Source organism: Telmatherina bonti (assembly GCF_933228915.1).
Source record: "Telmatherina bonti genome assembly, chromosome: 10".
NCBI lineage: Eukaryota > Metazoa > Chordata > Actinopteri > Atheriniformes > Telmatherinidae > Telmatherina > Telmatherina bonti.
The window spans coordinates 31912365-31935719 of record NC_136628.1 but is presented as its reverse complement, the minus strand read 5'-3'; the positions used below and the strand labels follow the sequence as shown (position 1 = coordinate 31935719).

General features: G+C 40.3%; 1 protein-coding gene across 3 annotated transcripts in view; it reads right to left on the bottom strand.

Annotated features, from left to right (window-relative positions):
- Positions 1-23355, bottom strand: part of usp25 (ubiquitin specific peptidase 25) — a 39956-nt gene that overhangs the window by 5720 nt on the left and 10881 nt on the right. For 2 of the 3 annotated variants that reach the window (XM_079247719.1, XM_079247721.1), the window contains 20 exons: positions 23293-23355; positions 22084-22246; positions 19343-19429; positions 17085-17222; positions 16062-16138; positions 15902-15975; positions 15198-15349; positions 10425-10552; positions 10242-10337; positions 9986-10150; positions 9547-9785; positions 9387-9457; positions 9073-9301; positions 7814-8071; positions 6936-7090; positions 4536-4709; positions 1578-1673; positions 1115-1293; positions 417-495; positions 190-269 (listed from right to left, as the gene is read on the bottom strand). The exon at positions 23293-23355 is cut by the window's right edge. In XM_079247719.1, the coding sequence (XP_079103845.1) occupies positions 190-269; positions 417-495; positions 1115-1293; positions 1578-1673; positions 4536-4709; positions 6936-7090; positions 7814-8071; positions 9073-9301; positions 9387-9457; positions 9547-9785; positions 9986-10150; positions 10242-10337; positions 10425-10552; positions 15198-15349; positions 15902-15975; positions 16062-16138; positions 17085-17222; positions 19343-19429; positions 22084-22246; positions 23293-23355 (2703 nt within the window). The remainder of the gene's footprint in view (positions 1-189; positions 270-416; positions 496-1114; positions 1294-1577; positions 1674-4535; positions 4710-6935; positions 7091-7813; positions 8072-9072; positions 9302-9386; positions 9458-9546; positions 9786-9985; positions 10151-10241; positions 10338-10424; positions 10553-15197; positions 15350-15901; positions 15976-16061; positions 16139-17084; positions 17223-19342; positions 19430-22083; positions 22247-23292) is intronic. The other variant, XM_079247720.1, reaches the window with a different exon arrangement.

Below are 23355 nucleotides of genomic sequence, written 5' to 3'. Positions count from 1 at the left end.
AGAATAAACAAATTCACAGAACAAAAAGAACCCAATGAACCCACTGCACAACACAGCTGAGGGGCTGCTGCCCCCTGCTGGATGCCGAAGGACGGGAAATGAGCTGTTTAACATTTCGTTTCTTCGTGTTGAGTGACATGATTTGCATTATTAGATGTTCGGAATTAATCTGGAAATGCGTTGCCATACTTTGACTTCTGAAAGAGCTCCAAACCGGTGACCATGAAGACAGTTGTGTCGCGGAAATTCCTGTAGTCCTGATGCCACATCTGACAACAACAAACAGAAAAATGATTCCACAACGTGTTCCCAATGTGTCAGAAAACAATGCCACTCCGGTGCATAATACTGCATTAAAGGCAGAGTCAAATAAGTCGATTTGAGACAAATAAAAGTGAGAAAGCGTCACTTTTCACCTCATATTCATCCATGTTGACCTCCTCGGGCTTAATTAGGTCCAGTTTAGCACGTGCCACATTCATAATGCTCTTACATCTGCCAGGGAAGGTGGGGAGACAGGAGAAAGAACCAGAGTTAGCGAAGAGATGGTGAGTCATTGTGAGATACTCCAGCAGATGAAATGGTCTACACTGCCCCAAGGCCTCAACATGGCCTAATGAATCACTCTTAACTGCAGAGAGGAGAAGTGAAACACTCCTCCCGAGGCTCCTATTGAGGCCACATGCACACATAAATCTAATTATCCTGCTCAAAATAGAGAAGGGAGAAATCAATTTTTCACTCATGAATATGGATTGAGGCCAACAAGCAAAGCTGAAAAGTTTTAAGGCATCGTGAGACACATGACACTCCCTAATGACTCCAACATCACACAGCTAATATGGAAGCACATATTTGATATTTGTTGACGGAGTTGAAAAGGAAAAAAAAAAAAAATTGCTAAATATGTGTCTCTGAAGAGGGATTTTTTAAACAAAAAACAGAAGTTTTCACAAATGATCTGCATCATAAGAGCACGTCTGGTCTGTGCAGACCAACAGGGACTGATGCGAGGCTCTGCTGCCCTCTGCTGGTTGTTTTAGTCACTGCAACACTTCATACATTAGCCTAGAAAAGCTCGACTTCTTTCAGGAGTAAAAAGAGTCTGGCCCACCTTTCATCAAAGGCCAGGTTTCTGTCAGCGAACTGTGTAAGCAGAGTCCTCTCCAGGATCTTCTTAGGTGCTTGGTTTTGGATGAGATATACGATTATGTGCTTCAGTCGGTAGTCGTTCTCAGGTGACGTGTCTTCCTGGGCGAATCTCAAAAGTCGAGCGTACTCCAGCTTGATGGCCTGATGAGAGAGACAATAAAAGGATCAAACCCTGATCAAAAGTCCAGACTGATGAATAAAACTCCTCATTCAGCTCCAGCAGCCTGTAAAGAACTCCACTTTGCAAATGATATGAATATTAGATAAGCACCCTCTTGAAAGATAACATCTTAAATCTGCAGAACAATGTTCCTGTGTTTAGGTCAAGTGTGAAGGTGGACGTGAAGAAATGAATGCACATAAAAGAGAGGGTGAGTCGGACTGAATGAGTGAAAGCTGCATGAGGAGAAGTGAAAGAGTTGTACCTTAAAAAAGGCTGCCTCGGGCCCATTCTTTTCATATATGCTGCTGGATTTGCCAATGGCCATAATTATACCCTGCATGTTGGGGGTCATCATTGTCTACCCAGAAGGAAGGAACCATGTAAAACAAAACAACAGGTCCTTGTGGAAAAGAAAACTGATTAAGATAAACCTGTAACGTTAGCATACCGTGGTTAAGGCATGCCAAAAGGTTTTCAGCAGTCCATGCATCGGTTAGAGACACACAACTGTGAGAGGCTCAGCCAGGAAGTTTAATGACAAAATGCAGCTACTCATAAGGATAAGGTGTGAAAACCGAGGCAGCCGTATTAAAGCAGCGTGACAGATAAGAGTGCGGTCTCAGCTCTCCGTATGCCAAGCAGAGCTTCCACCGCTCCTCTTCATTCTCACTTAAAAAGATGTGACGGTAAAACGCAACAAAACCCAACCTAGAGGTTCATTCAAAGAGACGTACGTCGGCTTTGGAGACGCCTTGATGCACGTTATGGAAACAAATCAGACTGACCTGCTAAAGAATGGAAACTATGCAACTCATTAACAACTTCTGATCAACCAACAAACTCAACTCTTCATCTGAAGAAGAGCTCTCTTCACTCTCATCAGATGGAAGATCCACCACTGTCGCTGGTTGGACACTGAGGGCTTCTGCAGCTAATAAAGAGCAGGGTTGCTCTCATTAGAACGGAGCTGACCAGACCCAGACCCAGAACCAGAACAGAGTCTGTCTGAAGGCAACAGATACAAATCAGCTGTCATGTGGCTGGAGTTTAGTAGCAGTGAGGAATGTTGCCCTCTATGAGGTGAACAGGACTGTGCAGGGAGACAACCAACATCAGGGGGATTCATTGTGTATTCTGTAGGAGAAAGATACGGATCATTTCCTTCTACAAACCACGGATGCAGTCGGACTGCAGATCGCTAGAGATGTGGAACATTTACCCAACAAGTTATGTTTTTTTGTTGTTTTTTTTGCAAAATCCAGATTTATAAGAAACACATGAACACTGTTTTCAACCAGTTTAATATGGGGGTAAAGTCGGTCCTCGAGTGCCGATGCCCTGCAGGATTTCCATGTGTCCCTTTTCTGACACACCTGGCTCACAGTGTTTGAATTCAACAGCACATGAAGTTGTGTGCAGTGATTCTTCTGAGGCAGGTGTGTTGGAGCAGGGATACATGGAAAACCTGCAGGGTTGTGGAACTGAACACCCCTGGTTTTATATGGTTTTTTTTGTTTGTTTGTTTGTTTTTTAAAAAAAGAGGAAGAAAAAAGTTGATTCTTGGAGATAAGAAACAAGCTTAGAGGTGCATTACCACCAGCTGGTGGACTGGAGAGTCCTGACTGTTACAATCTCATTGTTGGCATGACATCAACTAGGGATGCACCAATACCAATACCAGTATCGGTATTGGCTCAATAACAAGTGAGTGTACTCCTACTTGGTATTAATAAAAGTGTACCGATACCACAACCGATACCACACCAGTCAAGCCAGTGCAGATGTGTTTGATGACATGCTTCGGACATGTTTAAAAAGAAATAAAGTCCTTGAATGGTAAAATGTGAGACTTTTTGTTACACTAATACAGTGATCCTCACTGTTAATTCAACAAGAGCCGCACTCAATATACTCAGACTAGAGGAGATCCTGCTGCGTTGCCAAATCAGTAACATTCAGTTTCTTACCAAGGAATGGTTATCCTAAATATTGCATGGAGTAACGGTATTCTTATGCAACAGTATAAGGTGAAAATACAATAATGCCTCCAGAATGTGGGCGTTTCTTTTTCATTATATTTACGGACATACCGACGGAGCAGCTCTTTGGTGGAGTTCGGTGAAGCTGAAATTAGCCAAAACTGGCAACTCTGACAGGGTCAGTTAGGGTCGTTAGGACAGCAAAGTCTCTGCAAGCAGCCTGCAGCTCTTGTTTGTGAAGAGAACTGCACTGTTGAGGATCATTACAACTTGTTTAGATAGCATTTTCAGAAAGCCAGTGGCTGCTTCACGAGCCGCAAGTCAAGAGTCAGTGAGCCGCGTGTGATAAGGAACACGGCACTAAAAGTCAGATCTTTGTATCAAAACCACACATTTATAGTTGCATTTAGGTAAATGAGCCAAATCAAAATAAAACTCGTTGAAATAGTTAGATCTGTAACTTTATATCTGTATTGGTGAGGTAACTTCAGAAAGGATGGGTATTTATTACAACCTAATGAAATCTTACACAGTTATAACAGCAATAATAACCATAGTCACAATAATGTTCACATAAACAGATTTGGTATCTGCAAATATCGGTATCGGCAGATATTAGAATTTCAAATATCTGTATCAGATCAGAACTCCCAAAAAGCGGATCGGTGCATCCTTAAATTCAACTGAGCTAATCTTGATATCATTTTATCACCAATCCATTAAATTCCAACCACTCGCAACATCATCCATGTTGTGGCTTCTATAAACGACGGCTTCAGATGAGTTTCACTGGGAAATCCAGCTACTGGGACCACTAACACTTGTATGAAGCTAAAGCAGGACAACATGAAAACTGTGTGTAAAATGCATCACATTTAAAGCCAGATCATCAATACAACAACTTGGACATATCACCACAGTGTTTGCTTTCACTGCTACATGTGACTCATAACGAAGCAGGCATCCGCGTTCTCCTAAATGTCAACCTGCCGTTGCCCACCATGTCCAAAATGCAGATTAGTTCACACACCCGTTTCATAGGCAGGCCAGGGAAAAGGTTAGTCTCACTGCATGATAGTTTCAGCCTGATGTCAGTCCTGGAATTAATCACAGTGTTCTGATCTGTCTGGAAAAGCCAGTGCAGAGCCACATGAACAGCCAGCGACCGTCGCAAACCAGCCTGAGACTCTGTGTGAGCACAAAGAGGAAGAGGATATCTGATGGAGGGGGGGCAGAGCTACCTCATCATCATAACCTCCCTCCTCTGACTCAATGACAAAGGTTCCCACATTAGGAATGGCCACCTCTACTGTGCGTTGGACAGGGGGGTCATCCTCTGTGACCTGGTCGGAAGGAGGGGTGGGGGGAGCGCTCATCTGGGCCTCAGGTTGAAGGGAGGAGGGAGGGGGAGGTGACTGTAGAGAAAATGTGACAGATGAAACAAGAAGGGCTCATGTCAACACCACACAGCTTTGGTTTTAAAGGGGATATATCACAAAAAATCCACTTTTTTTTATCTTTAAACACATGTTTTTGTGCTCTTTTAGTGTCTAAAAACGCATAAAAACATTAAAGGGGTGCTATGATGATATTTGGAGTTTTCTGAGCTTTCTACAGTGTTACAGTGTTGAATCCTCATCAGACATGTGAACGGCACTGTTTTTTTTTTTATCACCTAAGCGCATGTTTGAGTTTGAGTCCCAGCACTCTCTCCGTTCGGTTTCCATGGTGACGAAAAACGCGACGTTTTAGAGAGTTTTTTCCACTTGGAAATCCTTGTGACGTCCCGGGGGATAAGGTTCGGTGATTGGTTACCTTCTACTGGTAAACAAGGTCATGTACAAATACATCAGGCGGGTGGAAAGCGTGGGATAAAGTTATTTCCAACGATGGCTGGTGAGTTTACCAAAGAGAGACATCCTGCTGCATTCGTTGCTGTGGGTTGCTGTTTTCCACTTTGTTTTCAGGCTCTGATTCAGGTTCCAACATGTAGGGCTGTATGCTATGTGTTGACATTGTATTTTGTTTTTTTTATTGAGTTCATATCAGACTAATCCTTCTGTTTATGAGATGTTACAATGACGACGAAAGCAGTTATGGTGCGCGCTCCCTATATAGTGCAATGACAGCTGACCAGTCAGTGGCAGCTTATATCTGGCAGAGGCGGGGCTTAATGCGGAAGAGTCTCAATCCACTCGTTTTGCCCGCAGGCTGATCTGACAGCCTACGGAGAGGGTCGGTCTGAAGTAAATAAAGCCATTTGTGACAATAACTCGATCAGTCCCAGCCCTTCTGGTCTCAGAAATAAAAATAAATTAGCCTGAAATGCACATAATAGTTCCACTTTAGATCTATTCTCTTCTTATACTGTGTATATGAGTTTATATTCTTTCATAGTTTTCTCTATTCACTATTACGTTTTCTTGTCTATTACGCCCCAGTATTTGCTGTGGGTCTTCTGAAAAAGGTCAGACTTCCAGATAAATACTGTGAGAACACACTGCGTTCATGAAATGCGTTCATTTGAAGACGCGGCTCTGCAGCTTCGTCGTCTTCATTCTCCTGCTCTGGGTCAGACTGTGGCTCGAACATGTAAGGCTGGATGGAGACGTTTTCCGTTGCGGACTGTCGAGTAAACTTGCTAATGAAAAGTTTCTTTGCCGGCAGACAATCATATCGCTGCTACTAAACTACAAATATGGACAAACAGGGTGGAGTCAAACTCTCGGTGAGAGGCGGGGCATGAAACGTCTCATTCATGTTTAAGGAGACCGCACCAAAGCGAGTCGTACCTCAGAACAGGTTAACAAGGGGCGTGTGGAGCTAGAATGAGCTGGAAGTCAGACCAAAGCCTTGCAGTTCTGAAGAAGGAAGGATTTAAAAGCATGATATGTCCACTTTAAGCACCAAAACACAACTGTGAACATGGAGCTGCAAACGTGGACGAGGATTTTAGAACTGAATCATCCTGGGAAACTTTTTTTTTTCATTTGGTTTGTTTTGCTTTCACAGAACTTTACTCAAGCAAACCAAACTGGACCCCACGGCGCTGTGAAGTCATACTCTACAAGAACAGAGAACTTTGTGTTCTTCAGGTGATGAGAAGAAAAAAAATCATCCAGTTATTTCACAGGGATCCTGGTTCAGCCTGGCGATGGAGGCAGGGGTCAGTTGTTGGTACTTTCTCATCGCCTCCACCAGCTCTTCATCTCAACAATCCGTTCAGCCCTGTTGAATCTTTTGCATCGGTGGGAAACGACAACTTTCTCCTTCATGTTTTCTGCATCAACTACGGCCAGATTTACCACCAATACAACTGTTCTCAGACATCGCAGGACTAAAAAAAAAAGCTCTGCAAGGCGGATGTGTCGAGGACAAGCCGCAAGGACTTCCAAACCAGGCTGGCGCGAGGCGCGGAGAACGTACCAACCTTTACAACAACATGGAGAAACCATAAGGAGGAACCTGGCTGGTTAAAAGCACAAATCTTCCCCTTTAGCTCAGTTGTTTTTCACTTATTTAGCAACATTTACATTCCGTCTGTCCATGATTGTTACAGCTTGATGAATACATGATGTTTATAAAAGGATGAACTGATGTCGGCGGCACGTGATGGCTGAGCGGTAATGTGGTTTACATACAGCGTTTAACAAGGCTTCAGGGTTCTTCTCCTCCTGCTCAGCAGCAGCAGCAGCAGCAGCAGCTCTGGAGATGGCCCTCTCTGTGTCCTCCTGCAGGTGTTTGGAGTCATTGGTGGGTGACGGCTGTTCCATGTACTCTGGGTCATGCTGCGGCGCTGCAGGAGGAAAACACCAGCGTCACACACAGATAGAATTTCAGGAGTTTTTCCATTTTAATAACAAATTGAATAATAATATTTTTTAGGGGTGAGAAAAGGGAATCGAAAAATCAAAAACTGGATTGTTTTTGCTTCACAATTTTAAAATAAATTTTTTGTTTTTAAAAAAAAAAAAAAAAAAAAAAAAAAGTTTCTTTTCAAATAAATAAATACAATCCATTAATTTTTTTTTTTTTTTGTCATTTTCATTGTTTTTATTGATCTTTTTACTTGTCTTATTGGGTATTACTGCAGCAGAATGATGGTCTGGATACTATGTTGTTTTTTCCTGATTGAAATCAATAAAAATGACGAGCAAAAAAGAAAGAAAAAAGTTTTATACTTTTTTTTTGTTTTTAATCTAAAAAAATCATCAATATCGAAGAATTGTGAGAATCGCAATTTAAATCGAATCAGCATCCAAAAAAACTGGAATCGGATCGGGACAAAAGCATTTCGTCACAGCCCTAATATTTTTCAATATGGTTTAATGACGATCATAAAGTTCCCAACACGGTTTCCTCTGACTGAGTGGAAACGTTACAAACGGCCACATGTCAGGGAGCTGAAAGGGAAGGATCATCCTCTAAAGGAAACAAGTGATTTTCTGTATTTAACTACCTGCTGTGTATTGATTCCCAATCAAGCTTGTGACTAAATTCAAAGTGCCATAAGCCTGACCTGTGTTGTCTGGAGGGCTGGACTCGATGCTCATAGGCTGCGGTGAAGAAGAAGAAGTGGAAGTGCTGGATGCTGCTGTGGCGGGGGCGGCTGCTGCCAGGGCCAGCTTCTCCTGCTGGGCCTTGCGGGCCTGCAGGATGTCCCACTCCTCGATCTCCTTGTCAAACAACTCGTTGTCCTCCTTCACGTACTGCTTCAGGTCGGGAGGCAGTTTGTCCAAGCCGCTGAGTATCTGGCCCGTTTCTTTATCAAACTCCTCTGCAGCACAGTGGGAAAATAAACATTATGTGTTGAGCTGGGAAAACACGAACGTTCACTACACGTGTTCATTAATCTGGTTTTCTTACAGATCAGGTTTTAGTTTTATTCACAGCCTAATTTTACTAGTACAGCCGAGTCCAAGAAATTTCTTTTCTTTTAGCTCTTCACCAAATCTTGTAGTTGCAGCTCAATAAAATAAAAGTACGGAGCTTTGAGAGTATTCACAACTAACTTGTAAAACGTTTTTATTTATTTATTGGTTTATTTTACAGCGGTATACATTTTTGTTTCAATGGACCAGAAGAAGTTTGGGAATTAAAAAAAAAAAAAAAAAGCTGTTTTTCTTGGACATTTTTCCGTGAGGTAGCAAGGAAACAGTAAGGAAATAATTATTTACTAACTGCTGCAGAGTCCCCACAACACACAAAGGAGCTAAACGCAATGAATAAACAACAACTAAAAACAAACAAAATGCATAAATCCATAGGAATACCTATAAGTGATCAAATTCTGTGATGTTGTTCAGAGAAAAATAAAATTAATTACATTAAAATAAGACAAGAAATAAGAAATAATTTAAAAAAAAAAAAGAGAATTGTATCATTTTTATAACTAAAAAAAAAAAAAATCTGCAATAACTTCTCATAAGAAAAGATTTTGAGACGAGGATCTTCATGCTTGTTTGTGCTCAACGCTGTCGATCAAAAGGGTCCGACGCATTGGAAAACGTGTGGTTGGATCAGGAAATGAGCTGACAGATAATCTGCAGCAGCATCTGGTACGTACAGCTAACCAGGACTCAACACTGTTTCATCGTTCCCACCTTAAATAATGTCAGGAGTCTTAAAATACAAACTACAAGTAAACTTTGGAAAGCTAAGTGGCTAAACGTGGCTAATCCCAATTCCTTTATGATTCGACTGAGAAAGAAGAAAAGGCAACAAAAGTTCAGATGGAAAACCACCCAGACTGGCGGCTCTTTTGGTTTTTTTTTTTACCTTCTATGAGAAATGGCTTCTTGTCATTAATGTACATGAGACAGTAGGCGCTGGCGTTGCGGTAGCCTCCAAAAGAGTCTCTGACCAGCTCCTCCCAAGATGACTTAGTAACAGAGATATCATTGTACTTCATCCAGCAGCGCTGATGAGGGTCGTAGATGTAAGCCCAGTAGTGGCCAGCATTGGCTTGGCCTTCATGGACCAGCACTGCGTGAAGCCGATATGGAACCTGAATACAACACAGAGATATTTACAAGAGCTCAGCCACCGACGCTGGAATTCCCGTAAAGGCCTGAAAACTATGTTTTGCTCACCTGCATCATAGATTTGTCTGAATACATTAACTCAATGGTTCTGTGAATTCTGGTTATACTACCCTGCAGATCTGGTGGGAAGAGAATCAAACGCATCAGGATGCAGAATCAGATCGTTACATAGAAAGTTTTCCATGTCATACTGAGCATATAAACCCACCACGAGTGTCGTTTTCCACCTCACTCCTCCAGCGATGCAAGCAGCCCTCCAGGACCCTTAGCTCTTCTTCAGTGATGTGGCGTGGGGCAGGGTGCATAGGGAGGTCGGGAGGTAGCCGGGATTGAGTGAAAGGCTTATGAATGGGTACTCTCTGCTGCTGAGCGGTGGTGGGGGCTGCAGCGGGACCTGAAGCAGGGCCTGAGCACTCTGAAGGGGGTACGGAGTCCTGCTCAGCTGTGCTGCAGGGTGACGAATAAAGTGAAGAGAAAGATAGCATGAAGATGTGAGGACGCTAAATATATTGCGTATGAAGTAAGCAGCCAATAAGACAAGAAGCTCCTGGAAAAGTTTTAGATTGAAGCAGCTGAACAGGAGCTTTTAATCTGTTTTAGCTCAGGATGTCAGCAAAGCACCACGCGTCTTATCGAGTTCAACTTGCCTTGGTGCTGTTAACTGCTGTCCTGTCGTGCCACCAGGGGGTGCTGAAGTGTCAATATCGTCCACTGGAGAGGTGCACACAGGCTTACTGGAGGCAAACTCCATGGCATACTGGAGGACATCTGCCAGAGGAAACCTCTTGGGGCCTGAGCCATAACTCAGATATCTGAGGAAAAACAGAAGAGGTGTCCCGTAACCACTGCAAGAGTTCGACTGACTTTGGCTGAAATCAACAGAGATCTGTGACTCATGTTCACCTCTCCAGTCGCTGCTGAAGCAGCGTTAGATGCTCTTTCAGCCTTCTGATCTCCTCTCGTTTGATCCTAGTTATTTCCCTGTTTCTGTCCATGTACCTGAGGAAGACGCACCACAGCAAAAGGTTTAGGTTTAAACGCACTGCCAATCTTTTCCATGATAAGCCCGGCTAATATTTCCATCACCTGTCCATGTAGAGCATCGAGGGGAACTCCAGCTTGTTGTGGATCTTCTCGGGTCGACCCAGGGCCTGATTGAACTCAAATCTCGACAGTTCGAAGGTCAACACGGGAGGGAGTTCTGTGAACCAGTGCTGAAAGAAAATCCGACATTAAAAGGATTTTTTTATTGGATCACTTGCACACGTTTTAAGTCATACTCTCATTTAAAGGTCAATCTTAGTCATTCTTTACAGATTCAGAGGAATCCCTTGTAAAACTAATAAATAAATAAAAACATTTAACTTCAGATGAATGAACCTGATTTACTTTTTTGCTTTCAGTTGAAATTACTGGTCAGAAAGCAGAGAGGAGAATACAACAAAGGTCTTTGGTGGGATGTTGGGATGTACTGGTTTAGTTTTACAGGAACGTAGTACAGTGAGAAATATTGTATTAATTTTATGGCTGCATAATATTTGGGCAAAAATGCCATGGAGACATTTCACTTTACTGCAGTAAGTGGGGATTTTGTAAAAATACTCGCGCTCCAGTGAGGAGCAGACGGCGCGTTTCTCCTGCTTCGGTGGGAGGCCGAGAACTCCATGAGGGGAACATCAGGGGGAGATGCAACGTGAAACAAGTGGACTTGGCTGTCACTGTAGCAAATTTTGGGATATATTATATCTTAAAGTTGATCCAGTGTTGAATGATTTTGTTGACGTCAACATGTTATCTAAGAGCTGTCAGAATATTTCAGAATATTTAAAGCGGCTTCAGAGTGAAACGGTCTTCATCTGTCCAGTGTCTTCATCACAGCACAGAGGCTTAGAAATGCGACGCAACTCCAAACTGAGTGTAGATGCAGTTCTTTAGTCATCAGCACATGTCTGGGTAAGCAGTCTGTTGTTGAGTTCATGAAAAGATGATGTGAACTAGGGCTGAGACGGTGTGCTTTTGTCCAGATTCGATTCGATTCTGATTCTTTCGGTGTCGACTCAATTTAATTTGAGATTCTCACGATTCCTTGATATTGCTGATTTTTGCAGACTAAAAACAAAAATAAAATGTACAAAACTTGTTTTTGCTCGTCATTTTTCTTGATTTCAATTGGGATAAAAAAACAAAAAAAACAAAAAAAAAAACAAGATAGTAGCCAGACCATCATTCTGCTGCTAGGAGGACAAGTAAAAAGATCAATAATAACAATAAAAATGACAAAAATTTCATAATGGATTAGTTTTATGAATATGAAAAAGAAAACCCCATTAAAAAAAAAAAAAATCTTATATCCAATTTTTCGATTAGATTTTAGTCATCTAAAAAAAATCAAGCCATTTATTGTTTTCTGTTCGCCTGACCTGTCTAGTAAAGTTATGTACAGTTGTCCTCATATGTATTCACACCCTCCCATTAAAGAAAAACAGCTGCCTGTGAAATAAGCTGAAATTGACCAAAATAATAATAAAAGAAAACTTCATGGAAATTATTAAATATTTTCTAAATCTGGTTCAATAGAAATCTTTTTAAAAAGCAAACAAATATGGTAAAATAATTTGTTACATCACTCAAACTCTTATTTTGTTGAACAATCCTGTGATGTTTCCACTCCAGTCAGGTGTTTTCTGTTCCTCTCAGACTTCTGCACCTGTTGACAGGTATTTTCTTCTACTGTTCATCAGAAAATTGCTCTAGTTGGTCCAGCACCAATTTGTTTGTTTTTGTTTTGTTCTTCAACTCTATTAAATAAAAAAAAATGAAAACAGTGTCTTATATCAATAAATTATAATTTAGCAAATTTAGCAAAAGTTATTGTTCCTTTTTTAAGTCTCCAGTTATTTGAGTAACTGTTGTAAATTCAGCCTTTTCTTAAATGAAAGGGGATGAATACACGAGGACGACTGTATGATCTCAACCCTTTCATGCACTCAACCAATAAACATGTTTTTTGGGTTTTTTTTAGGACAACCTGGGCAATCATAACATATATTCTAAAATGATACCACATGAATGGAATAATAGTTATACAAGCATCAAAACAAAAGCAAAAAATGAAAAGAAATTGAAAATTCACAGAATGAAAAAACATCCCAGCATTCTAACATAAACACAACCAAAAATATTTACATTTTTACTCCACTAGTTTTCTGGAACAAGAAAGAGGGCTACATCACACAGCTCACACTTTCATGAGGGTCCACCTCATGAAAGGTGTTTGACCTGTTTGACCTGCCTGTTTTGTTGTATTACTTTTGTTTTACTTTAATTTGTTTTCAACACTGGAAGATAAACCATTTCACCTCAGGCTGATCTTTGGCTGCTTGGATTGGAAGTCACCATCATAAAAACAAAAGAAGAAGAAATCATTACTGTTTACATCAAGCTTTGACATGAAGGTCCGCTAACATAATTTACACCTTTTCATTTTAAAATGTAACGAATCATAATATTATTCGCTTCACGTGAACGTATCATGATGGAATTCACGTGCAAAGTTCCTGGAAAAAAATGAAACACTTAATGGCTGGATTGGAAACCTTCTAAAAGGGCTAGAATTGTCTCTAGATCACCATAGATCAGCCAAAGACTGTGCTTGTGATCGCATTTTCTCCCATGAAGCTTTGTTGTGTGGTTCCTGAGATCTTTCGCTCAGTGTTGACACTGTGGCCGCGCCCCAGCGGGGTGGCGAGAGTTAAATGGTTTTATCCAATCTGATATTTGTCTTCTACACTCCTCCTCCTCCTCTGGGGGAAACACTGACGGGGTTGTAAAGTGTAAATAAAATATGAATCATTAAAAAAAAGAGGAAACACATCCATCACTCTTAAGCCTTTCAGAGAGTGTAGCATTCTTTCTATTTCATGCAGTGAAAATGATTAAAACTAAACACAAAAAGCTGATTTCTCCTCTGAAGATATTTTGGAAGGAGATCAGGTGAACCGAATGACTTACCATTGTACTCATGATACTCTGCCATCAAGACAGGCAATAAATCTGGAAGTAACAATGTCAAAACAGTTTTTCTTTTTCTTTCCTTTGGAGATTTCAGAGCCAACTTTGTGATGCCTATTTAAAAAAAAAAAAAAAAAAGAAGGAAGTGTTTGTGTTTCCTTGTAAAGCTGCTGTCAAAGTACCAGATTTTGGTTCAGACCATTAAGTTGTATCTGAAACATCAGAGTCTGATTTTCACCAAACAAACTTTGTTGCGACTTGCATCCAAAACCTTCCTTTTCTGCTTTTCTTCTCTCATTGCATTCAAAGCTTGCAAAGCATTCATGAGCAACAACGGCTGCAAACAATGAATTATGACCAATGGAAACATTTAGCTGGCTTTTTCACCACAAACATGTTTGATGTTTCATTCTCAGGTCATGATGGAGAAATGCTGTTTGATGAGGTCCCACAACTTTCTTATGTATCAAAATCCGTAATAAAGTGACCCGTTTGTCTGTGTTTCGTCTCTACTGATCCCTGTGCTGAGAGAAACGTCCCACATGATAAGTAGTGCACAGATCTGTGTCTAACAGCGTTCTCCCTTCATGTCTTGTGATGCTGGCTGCTGGTTTTCCAGAGGGCTGGGAGCCATACCCATCTGTGTGCCGGCCTGGCAATTAGCCGCTCCCAGCTGCTGTGGGACAGTGTAGAAAAGGCTACAGCTAAGCGGAGGTCAGGTTCGAAATAGCTCAGATGTCAAATCAGGGCAACGGGGTCACGCCTCTGGAGAAGATCCACCCAATAAACTCATTCTAACTGGAGTCACAATATAATTATAATTCATTCATATAGCACTAAAACATAATTTAATTCAACTAATATTTTGATGTGGCCCTGTGATGGACTGGCGAGCTGTCCAGGATGTACTCTGCGTTTCGCCCAAAGACTGCTGGGATAGGCTCCAGCTTCCCCGCGCCCCTTCATCAGACGAAGCAATACGGATAATGAATGAATGAATGAATGAATATTTTAATGCCTTTAAGCATAAACCATATTACAAATCAAAGAATGAACAGAAGAGAAACTGTGTTCTTAAAGTGTATCTGAGGCCATTTTTAGTTCAGTTGTCAGTGTTACTCAGACATATCGTTGGCTGGAAAAGAGAAATGTCTCATAGAAAGATGGACGCCGAACACCCAAAGTTGTTCTGATGGAGCGGTGAAATGTAGAGAGATTACTGACAGTACATTTCTCTGTATCTTCGGACTGCGTCATCTGTGGCGTGGCCCAGAGTTACATGACCTTTTTTCTCCCTCAACCCCCTATGATCCTAATGTATCTGTCATGAGGTTATGTTTTGCTGTGTTCTTGTTCCTGTTTTATTTTGTAGGTTGTTCCTGTTTTGCCTTTGTTTGCGTTCAGTAGTTCCCCTGCAATCATTGTGTTTATTAGTCCCCTGAGTTCCTTTGGTTGGAATAAATCCCTCCTAAACCTGCATCCCTGGTTGCTCGTCTCTGCTTTTGGGTCCACACCACATCCCCACTGCCACCGGGACAGTATCTCTGTTCTTACTGGTTATAAGGCGGCGCCGGTAAAACTGGCTGCGTGGCCTGAGCTTAATCTTGGTTCTGGTGTTCTTCTTTTGTCATTAATGTTACATGTCTGTATGTCAAACCTTGGACGAGCTGGCTTGAACTTTGAATTTCCCCTCGGGGATGAATAAAGAATCTTTGATTTGATTTGATGAAGAGAAAAACCGGCGTCCCATCTCGTATTACAGGATAAAAAACAGATTCATTCCTCCTCATATCATTTTGCTAAGACATAAAGAGGGAAATGTTATCACCATCCTGCTTTGGCACTGACCTCCTGACCAGATCGGGCAGAGTTCTCTGCTGAGTGCAGGGACTCGATCTCTCCCTCGATCATGGCTGCTTCAAGACATTCGTGGAGGTCCTTGAAACCGTTCACCTGCAGGGGATACTGTCCGAACATCTCTGTGTTTTCAAACTTTTTACCTGTGCATGCAGCAGAGACACAAACAGACAAGCATCAGCAAAAGTCATGTACAACTTTTATAAAGGCTTGGAAATACAGAGAACTAAAGGGAACATTTCATCAACTGAGTCGAATTTAACGCATCCGTTCATTCGCTCATCATAACTACTGAGAAAGCAGGACTGGTCTCTGCACCTATGACTGATAAGAACAGCACCACCGTCCAAAAAAAGGAAAAAGAAAAAGGGGGAGCAGTTGCTAGCGGACATACAGATGAGGCATTAAGGACATTTTATGAGCTGCAGACCGCTCTGGCCCAGCGTTAGGTGGCTGTGGGCCAGTATTGTCATGCATAATAAACGCAATGTCAATCAGCTGTCAAGGTCTTCTACGATCAATGTAACCGCTCTGCTGTTTTACATGGACCACATCTCATTAAGACAAGGTCACCTTTTATTACCAGGGGCAAGGACTCCTGTGCTTGGTGGATGCCGGCAGCAAGTTTCTCAGAGTTTATCTTGCAAGTCATCTCCTTTTCTCTTTATTGGTTTCATGTAAACACGCCATCTTACCTTCCAAAACACCCACGGCAAGGAAGCGGCCGTAGAAAAGTTCCACCATGGGGTTCTTTGGCTTCTCTCCCTCCCTGAGGAAACGTGAAACAAACACAGTGCTTTAATTTTCTTGGAAACAATCTTAGTTTGATACTAATTTATCCACGTGCAACGTTACCTGTCCTCTTCAGCCTTCATCTGGAAGGCGTCTTCCAGCCAGTCCAGCAGCTTGTGTGTGAACTCACTCACATCCTGCTGTTGAACAAGCCGGAATAAGACAAAATAAAGATCACAATTATAGCAACAATAAAAAAAAAAAGCATCCTTGTCGATTATATCAGTGTTTTTTCTGTCTTTTGTAGTTTTTGCACCAGCTTTAAAAACAAGATAACATGTTCTGGTGGAGATGTTCACATTCTGGTGAACTTCAAAGGGAACCTGAACGCCCTGAGGCCTTTCTCTCATACACATCAATGGCAGCCTGTTATTGAGGCCAGTGCTTTTCCAACCTGACTAACACACACAGAAGAGACATGACTGATGAGTACATGGGCCAGAAGGCCGACCTCAGTTAGCTTCTGCAGACACACACACACACACTTGGTGCAATGCTTATGTAAGATAAAAAATTGAATAGCTTGTACACTTAGCGTGTGTCTATGTCACAATGCAGGATGGAAAGTTTAGTTCAGAGGCGATGGTGTGCGGTTGAAGATTAATAGTGCATAGATTAGCGAGGTTAAATGTCTGATTCAATAAAGCTGAGTCTGGGAAACAACAGCTGAGACAGTGGGGTGACTGGGAGATGCACAACCAGGGGGTTAATGGGAATTAAATAGCTAAAATATGAGTAAACAGCACAAAATAAATCCATGTAACAACGGGAAGAAATGATAAAGTCTCTACCAAGTTTATCACTTTGGGTCAAACGGAAACTGAAACTCTCAAAGTAAAAAAGTAAGAAAAGAAAGAAAAATGTACAAAAATAAAAACAAACAACAAACAGAACGGGACTAATGTAAATAATGCTTGTAATTTGGATCTAACCAGTAATATTATCATGAACTATTTACATAAAACAACAGAGAGACTCTGTAGTGAAATGTTTCAACAGGCAACGCCGACACAATCACCACGGCGCCATCTCTGACCTGCAGGAAACGTTGCTGTGTTGCACAGGGGACGGCAGCTGCATGCTTACCTGCTGGGACTCACTGGATTTGAAGGCATCTTTGAGGATTTCAACCGCACGTGATGGGTCCACATATTTCCTCTTGGACCCCACCATGAGCGAGAAGAGATTCCTCAGCTCCTGCATGAAGGGCAGGTACCTGTGCTCCTGGCCACAGAAACATGATTGGTGATCATTTAGTTCAGACTGAAGTAAAACTGCAGAGTTTGCAATGATTCATTTAAAAAAAAAAAACACACCAGCAACAGATATTCAGCCTTTATATTTCAGGTGTGTTGATGCAACACACCAACGTAATCTAAAGCACTGCTAATGATGCACTCATACTTTACAAAAGCAAAATATGTCTGAATGTAGCTTCTAATGTAAAAGGCTGTAGAAGGTCAACGAGAGCAGCAGAGCTGTATGAATGCAGTCCATTAAATGCTCCATTAGGAAGTGCAGTATACTTGTAGTGCTGACAATGGGATTAGACGACCTATCTGCAGGAAACTATGCACAACAAAGAGATGAGCACGTCTTTGTGCAAATGTATTAACACCATGCACGTCTATCAGTTCAGCAGGCTGAGTATAGGGGATGCATTGTGTTAAAAAAAAAATAGCCATTAGTAATAAACATTTCCAGCTACAGAATTTTCCTATTCTATCTTATCTTATGAGCCAGTAGAACTGTGGGATATTTATTTTGCAGAGTCTCTGCTATTAGTTTGCTTACTGCTTTGTGATTACAGCACAAAACATTCTCCAAACTGTCCAGTAAAAATGTTTATTTCTCAGCCACTGGAGAAATTACAAGAATAAAACCATGTAAAAGGGTAAACCTTCAGCTAAAGGACTGACTTCAATAAAACAACACAGAAATCAGGAAATACTAGAGCTGTGAAGATATGCTTTTGTCCCAATTCGATTCCCACTTTATGGGTGTCGATTTGATTTAAATTGAGATTCTCACAATTCTTCCGTATTGCTGATTTTTGTTGATTAAAAACCAAAAAAAATAAAATATACAAAACGTTTTCTTTGCTCATCATTTTTCTTGATTTCAATTGGGATTAAAAAACAAGATAGTAGCCAGACCATCATTCTGCTGCTAGGAAGACAAGTAAAAAGATCAATAATAACAATAAAAATGACAAAAATTTCATCATGGATTATTTTTATTAATATGAAAAAAAATATATATATATTATATTCAATTTTTTTGAGTCGATTTTCCAACCCCTAATTTGAACCCGTATATATCATATTTGATAGTTTTTCTGAGACCTTTTGCGTCACTTTATGGTAAAAATCCTTAAAAAATATATATTTAAATTGCGATTCTCACAATTCTTCCATATTGCTGATTTTTGTAGATTTAAAAAAAATGTACAAAACTTTTTTTTGCTCGTCATTTTTCTTGATTTCAGCTAGAAAAAAACAACACAGCAGCCAGACCATCATTCAAAAGATCAATAAAAACAATAAAATGACAAAAGCATTTATAATGAATTATTTTTATTTATTTAAAAAAAAAAGTCTTTTAACAAAAAAAAAAAATCTATTTTAAATTTGTTAAGCAATAAATCCCGATATTTGATTTTTCGATTTGATTGTCCCGCCCCGACTAAATGCAGTTTTTATTTAACCTTCTGTAAACTGTCCTTTGTCCTCCCTGAAGCAGAATAACGAAAACACACTTGTTTTCCTGAACTCGAGGACTGCTGATGTTAAGATTAGTGTCTAAGCTCCAACAATCTCACACTTAAGTAAAAGGACCATGATTAAAATGGAGGGCTCTGGGATGAAGAGATGACAGCCCAAAACCACACATCCACAAGTAGAGGCTTAGACCAGATTAGCAGCAGGCTGCTAACCCGACAACGAGCGCTCTCTGGAGAAAAACAGGAAACAAAGGCATGCAAAGAACTTCGGACTGCGGCTAACCATATGAGCGTCTGAATCTGGAAATCGCCAAAATCACTTCTACTATGTTTGTGATTTTAATTCTTAAAAGGGTCATCTAACAATCTGCGCTGCTCCGCCTTCCTCAGAGAAAAAGGAACCGTCAAGGCGAACCGATAAGCTCCAATGACCTTAGGATAGAAGCACACAGCTTCTAAACGGTGACATACTTTTCTCAGGTCACACACTCGGAGCTTAAACACAGCTTGCAGAAACATGAAGAGCTGCAAGGATTTGAGCTGAAGATGTTAACAAGGCAAAATGTGGTAAAAAGCTTTATAAAGACATAAAGCACAACATTATTTATCTGCTCCTTCTCACCTTCTGGTTACGAGGCAGGTCGTGGACTCTGGCTGGTGGCGAGTAGTTGAGCACCAGCCTCTGGAACTCCAGCAAGTTGAACAGAGACTGGAGGTTAAAGACAGATAAAAACACATTAGTAACACTGCTGTCGTCTTTAACCCTGAAGACACAGAAGAAACGGTTCAACGTGAAAATTGATTCACATATAAGAAGCTTCCCAAAGCTAAAGTCAGAAAACATCTACAAACATTTTAGGAATTACAGCTTAATAGTCTCAAACAGTGTGGAAACTGTGAGAAGCTTTTATACTTCAAATAAATCACACATTTAGGTATACATGTGTGTTTCCTACCTGCAAAGCCCTTAAAAAGATTAAATAAATAAAGACATTTTTAATTGCATCATCATTTATAACATCTTTTTAAAATATAAGAAAATGAGCTGAATCTCAGAGCCACAGTGTGTAAAATGAAACACACACTTCTCTGTCAAATTCTTTTCAATGATTTTCTCTCCTTTTTTCATGGAGAATAGTTTTTATTTATATAAAAAAAAAAAAAAAAAAAAGAAAAAAAAAAGAGGGGAAATCATTCAGTCACAGCTTTTTCTGTGAAAAGCAGCTTGGTGGGCTGTCAATCTGATCCTATTAGAATCCTGCGACGGGATTCATGGCAGGCCTTTCTGTTGGCCTCATCAGCGCCGAACCAAACGCCTCGAACAGCGTGGAGACGTTGGCAGTCCCATCCTCTGTATTGATGCAGTGTTGCCAAGTGGTGCATCTAACACAGAAATTTAAGAGCAGTTCCAATTTCCTGATCTTTTAAATAGTTTTACCAGGAACAACAGTAATACTATTGATCCAATTCATTTGAAGCCAGTGTGTTCGAGGAGGAAACATCTGCAACCTTCTGGGAAACGGACCTAGAGGGTTTAAGGACACTCACATATACGACTTTCAACATTTGATAGGTCGGCTTATTTCTATTTTTAAATAAATGCAGTTTAAATTACTTACAAATTGCTGCATCCCATTTGAACTTTAGATTACATCCAGATTTTTATTAAAAGATTGTATTTTTTTCTGCTAAAACTCATGTCTTCATCAAAAATGTATGTTTTCTGGAATGGCGTTACATCTTCTGACAATTGAAAACTAAAAAAGCCTCAAAATAACTCAACTCAATTTATACAGCCTTTAAAACAAACAAAGTTGGGACAAAGTGCTGTACATCAGCCAAAAATTACGAGATAAATAAATAACACAATAAAACAATACATACAAGGAATGAAAAATAAAACAAAATAATTAAATAGTAAATAAAACCAATAAAACCGAAATATAGCACACTGACCAGAAGCAGACTCACGCTGGGTTAAAAGCCAAGGAATAAAAAAAAAAAAAAAAAAAGGTCTTAAGATAAGTTTTAAAAAATGGACAATGAGGAATCTTGTCTAATGTGTAAGAGAAGCTCATTCCACATTTCCCTGCCTATATTCCTTTATGATCCTACTTCATATACTACATGTTCAAGATAAGACAGTAATGACACAGATTGCAGGATTTCACTCAACAGTAAATTACAGTCAGTCTGTGCTGATTTGCTTCTTCTGTTCAATCAACATTTGGTCCAACAACTTTAAACTTTTAAGCACCAGAGAGAGAAATAAAAGGAGCTTTTTGCACTCAGGGTTATGATGTTCCATCTAAGATAAAGAATAAAAAAATAGATGTTAAAATTGGCAGTTTTCATTAGAAACTAGAACGTTGTTTACACTGTTGTGTGTGCAGAAGGGACGGATTAAAGCGGCGCCCTCTTTTCTGGGGGGGGTAACATTACACACACCAGCCAAACAGCATGTGATGGTGTATCCAGTGTTCATCTGGCATTTTTCAGCTGAGGTCACATTCTACCAACAAGTGCACCAGCATCCAAGCTGCGGGAAAGTTTTCCTGCATTTTAAGCATTTTTCCCATCAGCAGTGGGTCTGAGGAGTTACTGCAGCAGCCTGACATGTCGCTTCCTGTGTCGTTATGGTAACAGAGACACGTGCAGGGACGCATCAATAAGACTAGAAACACAAAACTATGTTTTCCACAGAATTTAAACATAGTCAGGAGTCAGAAGGCCTACAAAGTGCAACAAAAGAGGACTTCTTCATTCATTTCCATCTTCATCCGTACAAAAAAAGAAAAAAGGCATCTGTGAACAAGTTGGGGAGGCTTGTCGTCATATCAGGTTTCTAAAGAGAACAGCCAACACGGCTGCATGGGACATTAAAGGAAATGAAGGTCCAGTAGGTTTCGGTTTGGTTTTTTTCTTTCTTCATGTCGTTTTTTGCACTGAACAGAAACTCAGCTGGTTTTTCTTCGGCCCTTCACATCTGGAAACTTTTCTTTGTTCTCACCTTGATCTTAAACACCAGATTGTTCCAATACCACGCTTTTTTTTCATGTCTTTCCATTTCTGTTGCTACAATCACCATAAACCTGCCAGAGAAATGTTGAAGCTGCCACTCAAGACTGATTTCATAACTAGACATTTTCTAGATGATGCTGGGATTTCAACTGCATTTGCATGTTAACGCACTAATTTGTTTTTTAAAAGAAAAAAAAAAAGGTCTTCAGTGCAATTACATTCTTTTAAAAGGCAAAAAAAACCCAAACTTATGATAACAATTTCACACACGATTTATTAAAAAGTTGAGATTTTAGGTACTTTTCCTCCTAATTTTGGTTTGGATCATGAGACTGTACCTACCTGTATGACAGCACTGAACCAGCAGGTGTTGCCGACGTTTTTCAGACCCACGGGGCAGTTGTCTATCCTCTTCCTGTCGTGTGGATTGGGCGAATCGCTCCATACTTCTGTGTGAGTGCGTTTCAGACTCGCCTTGTTCTCTGCTATGCTGGCCTCCAAAACCCTAAAAACCACAAGACAAGAAGATCAACTCGACGCACTCAACATCTTTCTCTACCAGATGATGCCAGTACTGACAGATAAAATGGTTAAGTGTATTATTATGTATCTTCAACAAGAAACAAAGACAAGCTGAAGCTCATAAAACTCAGCATTAGAAACTGTAACATTCATAAATTCTTTCATTTTTTTCCCATTTGACCACATAATAAGTTAATATGTAGTATTTGACACTGTGGATAAATGGCGTGCCTTCCAAAAACACTGGACAATGTGCCATACCAAAAACAACGTTTGGACACTCAACATTTTCATTTAAAACAAAAACAATGGAATAAACCCCCTGCAGAACTTAAATTATGCAACAATGTAAAAATATTCTGTACAGAAAGAAAACAGCATCTTTTAAATGCACAGATATGTCTGCACTAATTGGTGTGCTTCCCTTTGTAGGGTTGTAGTGCACTTCACAGATGACAAGGGTTTGACAGTGAAATATTATACTTACAGTATACTGATGCACTTTTTACCATGGTCATTTTTACTGATTTAGTATGAAAAGTTGAACTTTTATATCGTTTTCCATTGTTTTGTGTTTAATTCATGTGTTTGTGTGTCTTGTTAATCCAGGGACTACAGAAGGAAATGAGTTTTGAGAGCTATAATCTGCTACTAGGCATATTTTCTTTGTGATTAATGCTGATGTATGTTGTCCCTGTCAGATAAACTAAATAAAAATAAAAAATTTTTTAAAAATCCTCTGAAATCCTTCCCTTAAAGGTTGATGTTAAACCTCAAACACAGTCTGGAAAAGTCTGTATTTTCACAAAATGTTGGAACAAAACTGCACTTCTGTCAAAACTACTAAACAGGTTGATAAAAGAAAATCAATTGCCTCTAACCATCAGACTGATGTTCTCTCTACTGTAATAAATAACAGATAAGTGAAAAGCAGGGGGAAAAAAAGCGTTTTAAGTTTGGATTTGTATCCAAACCTGTTTATCTAACTGTTTATAACTTGTGTCAGTCAGGCGATATTTTTCAGCTGACCTGCTGATGGCCTGCTCCTCGTCTGTGATGCCTGTCTCCCTGAAAGCCCTGTTGGACTCCTCC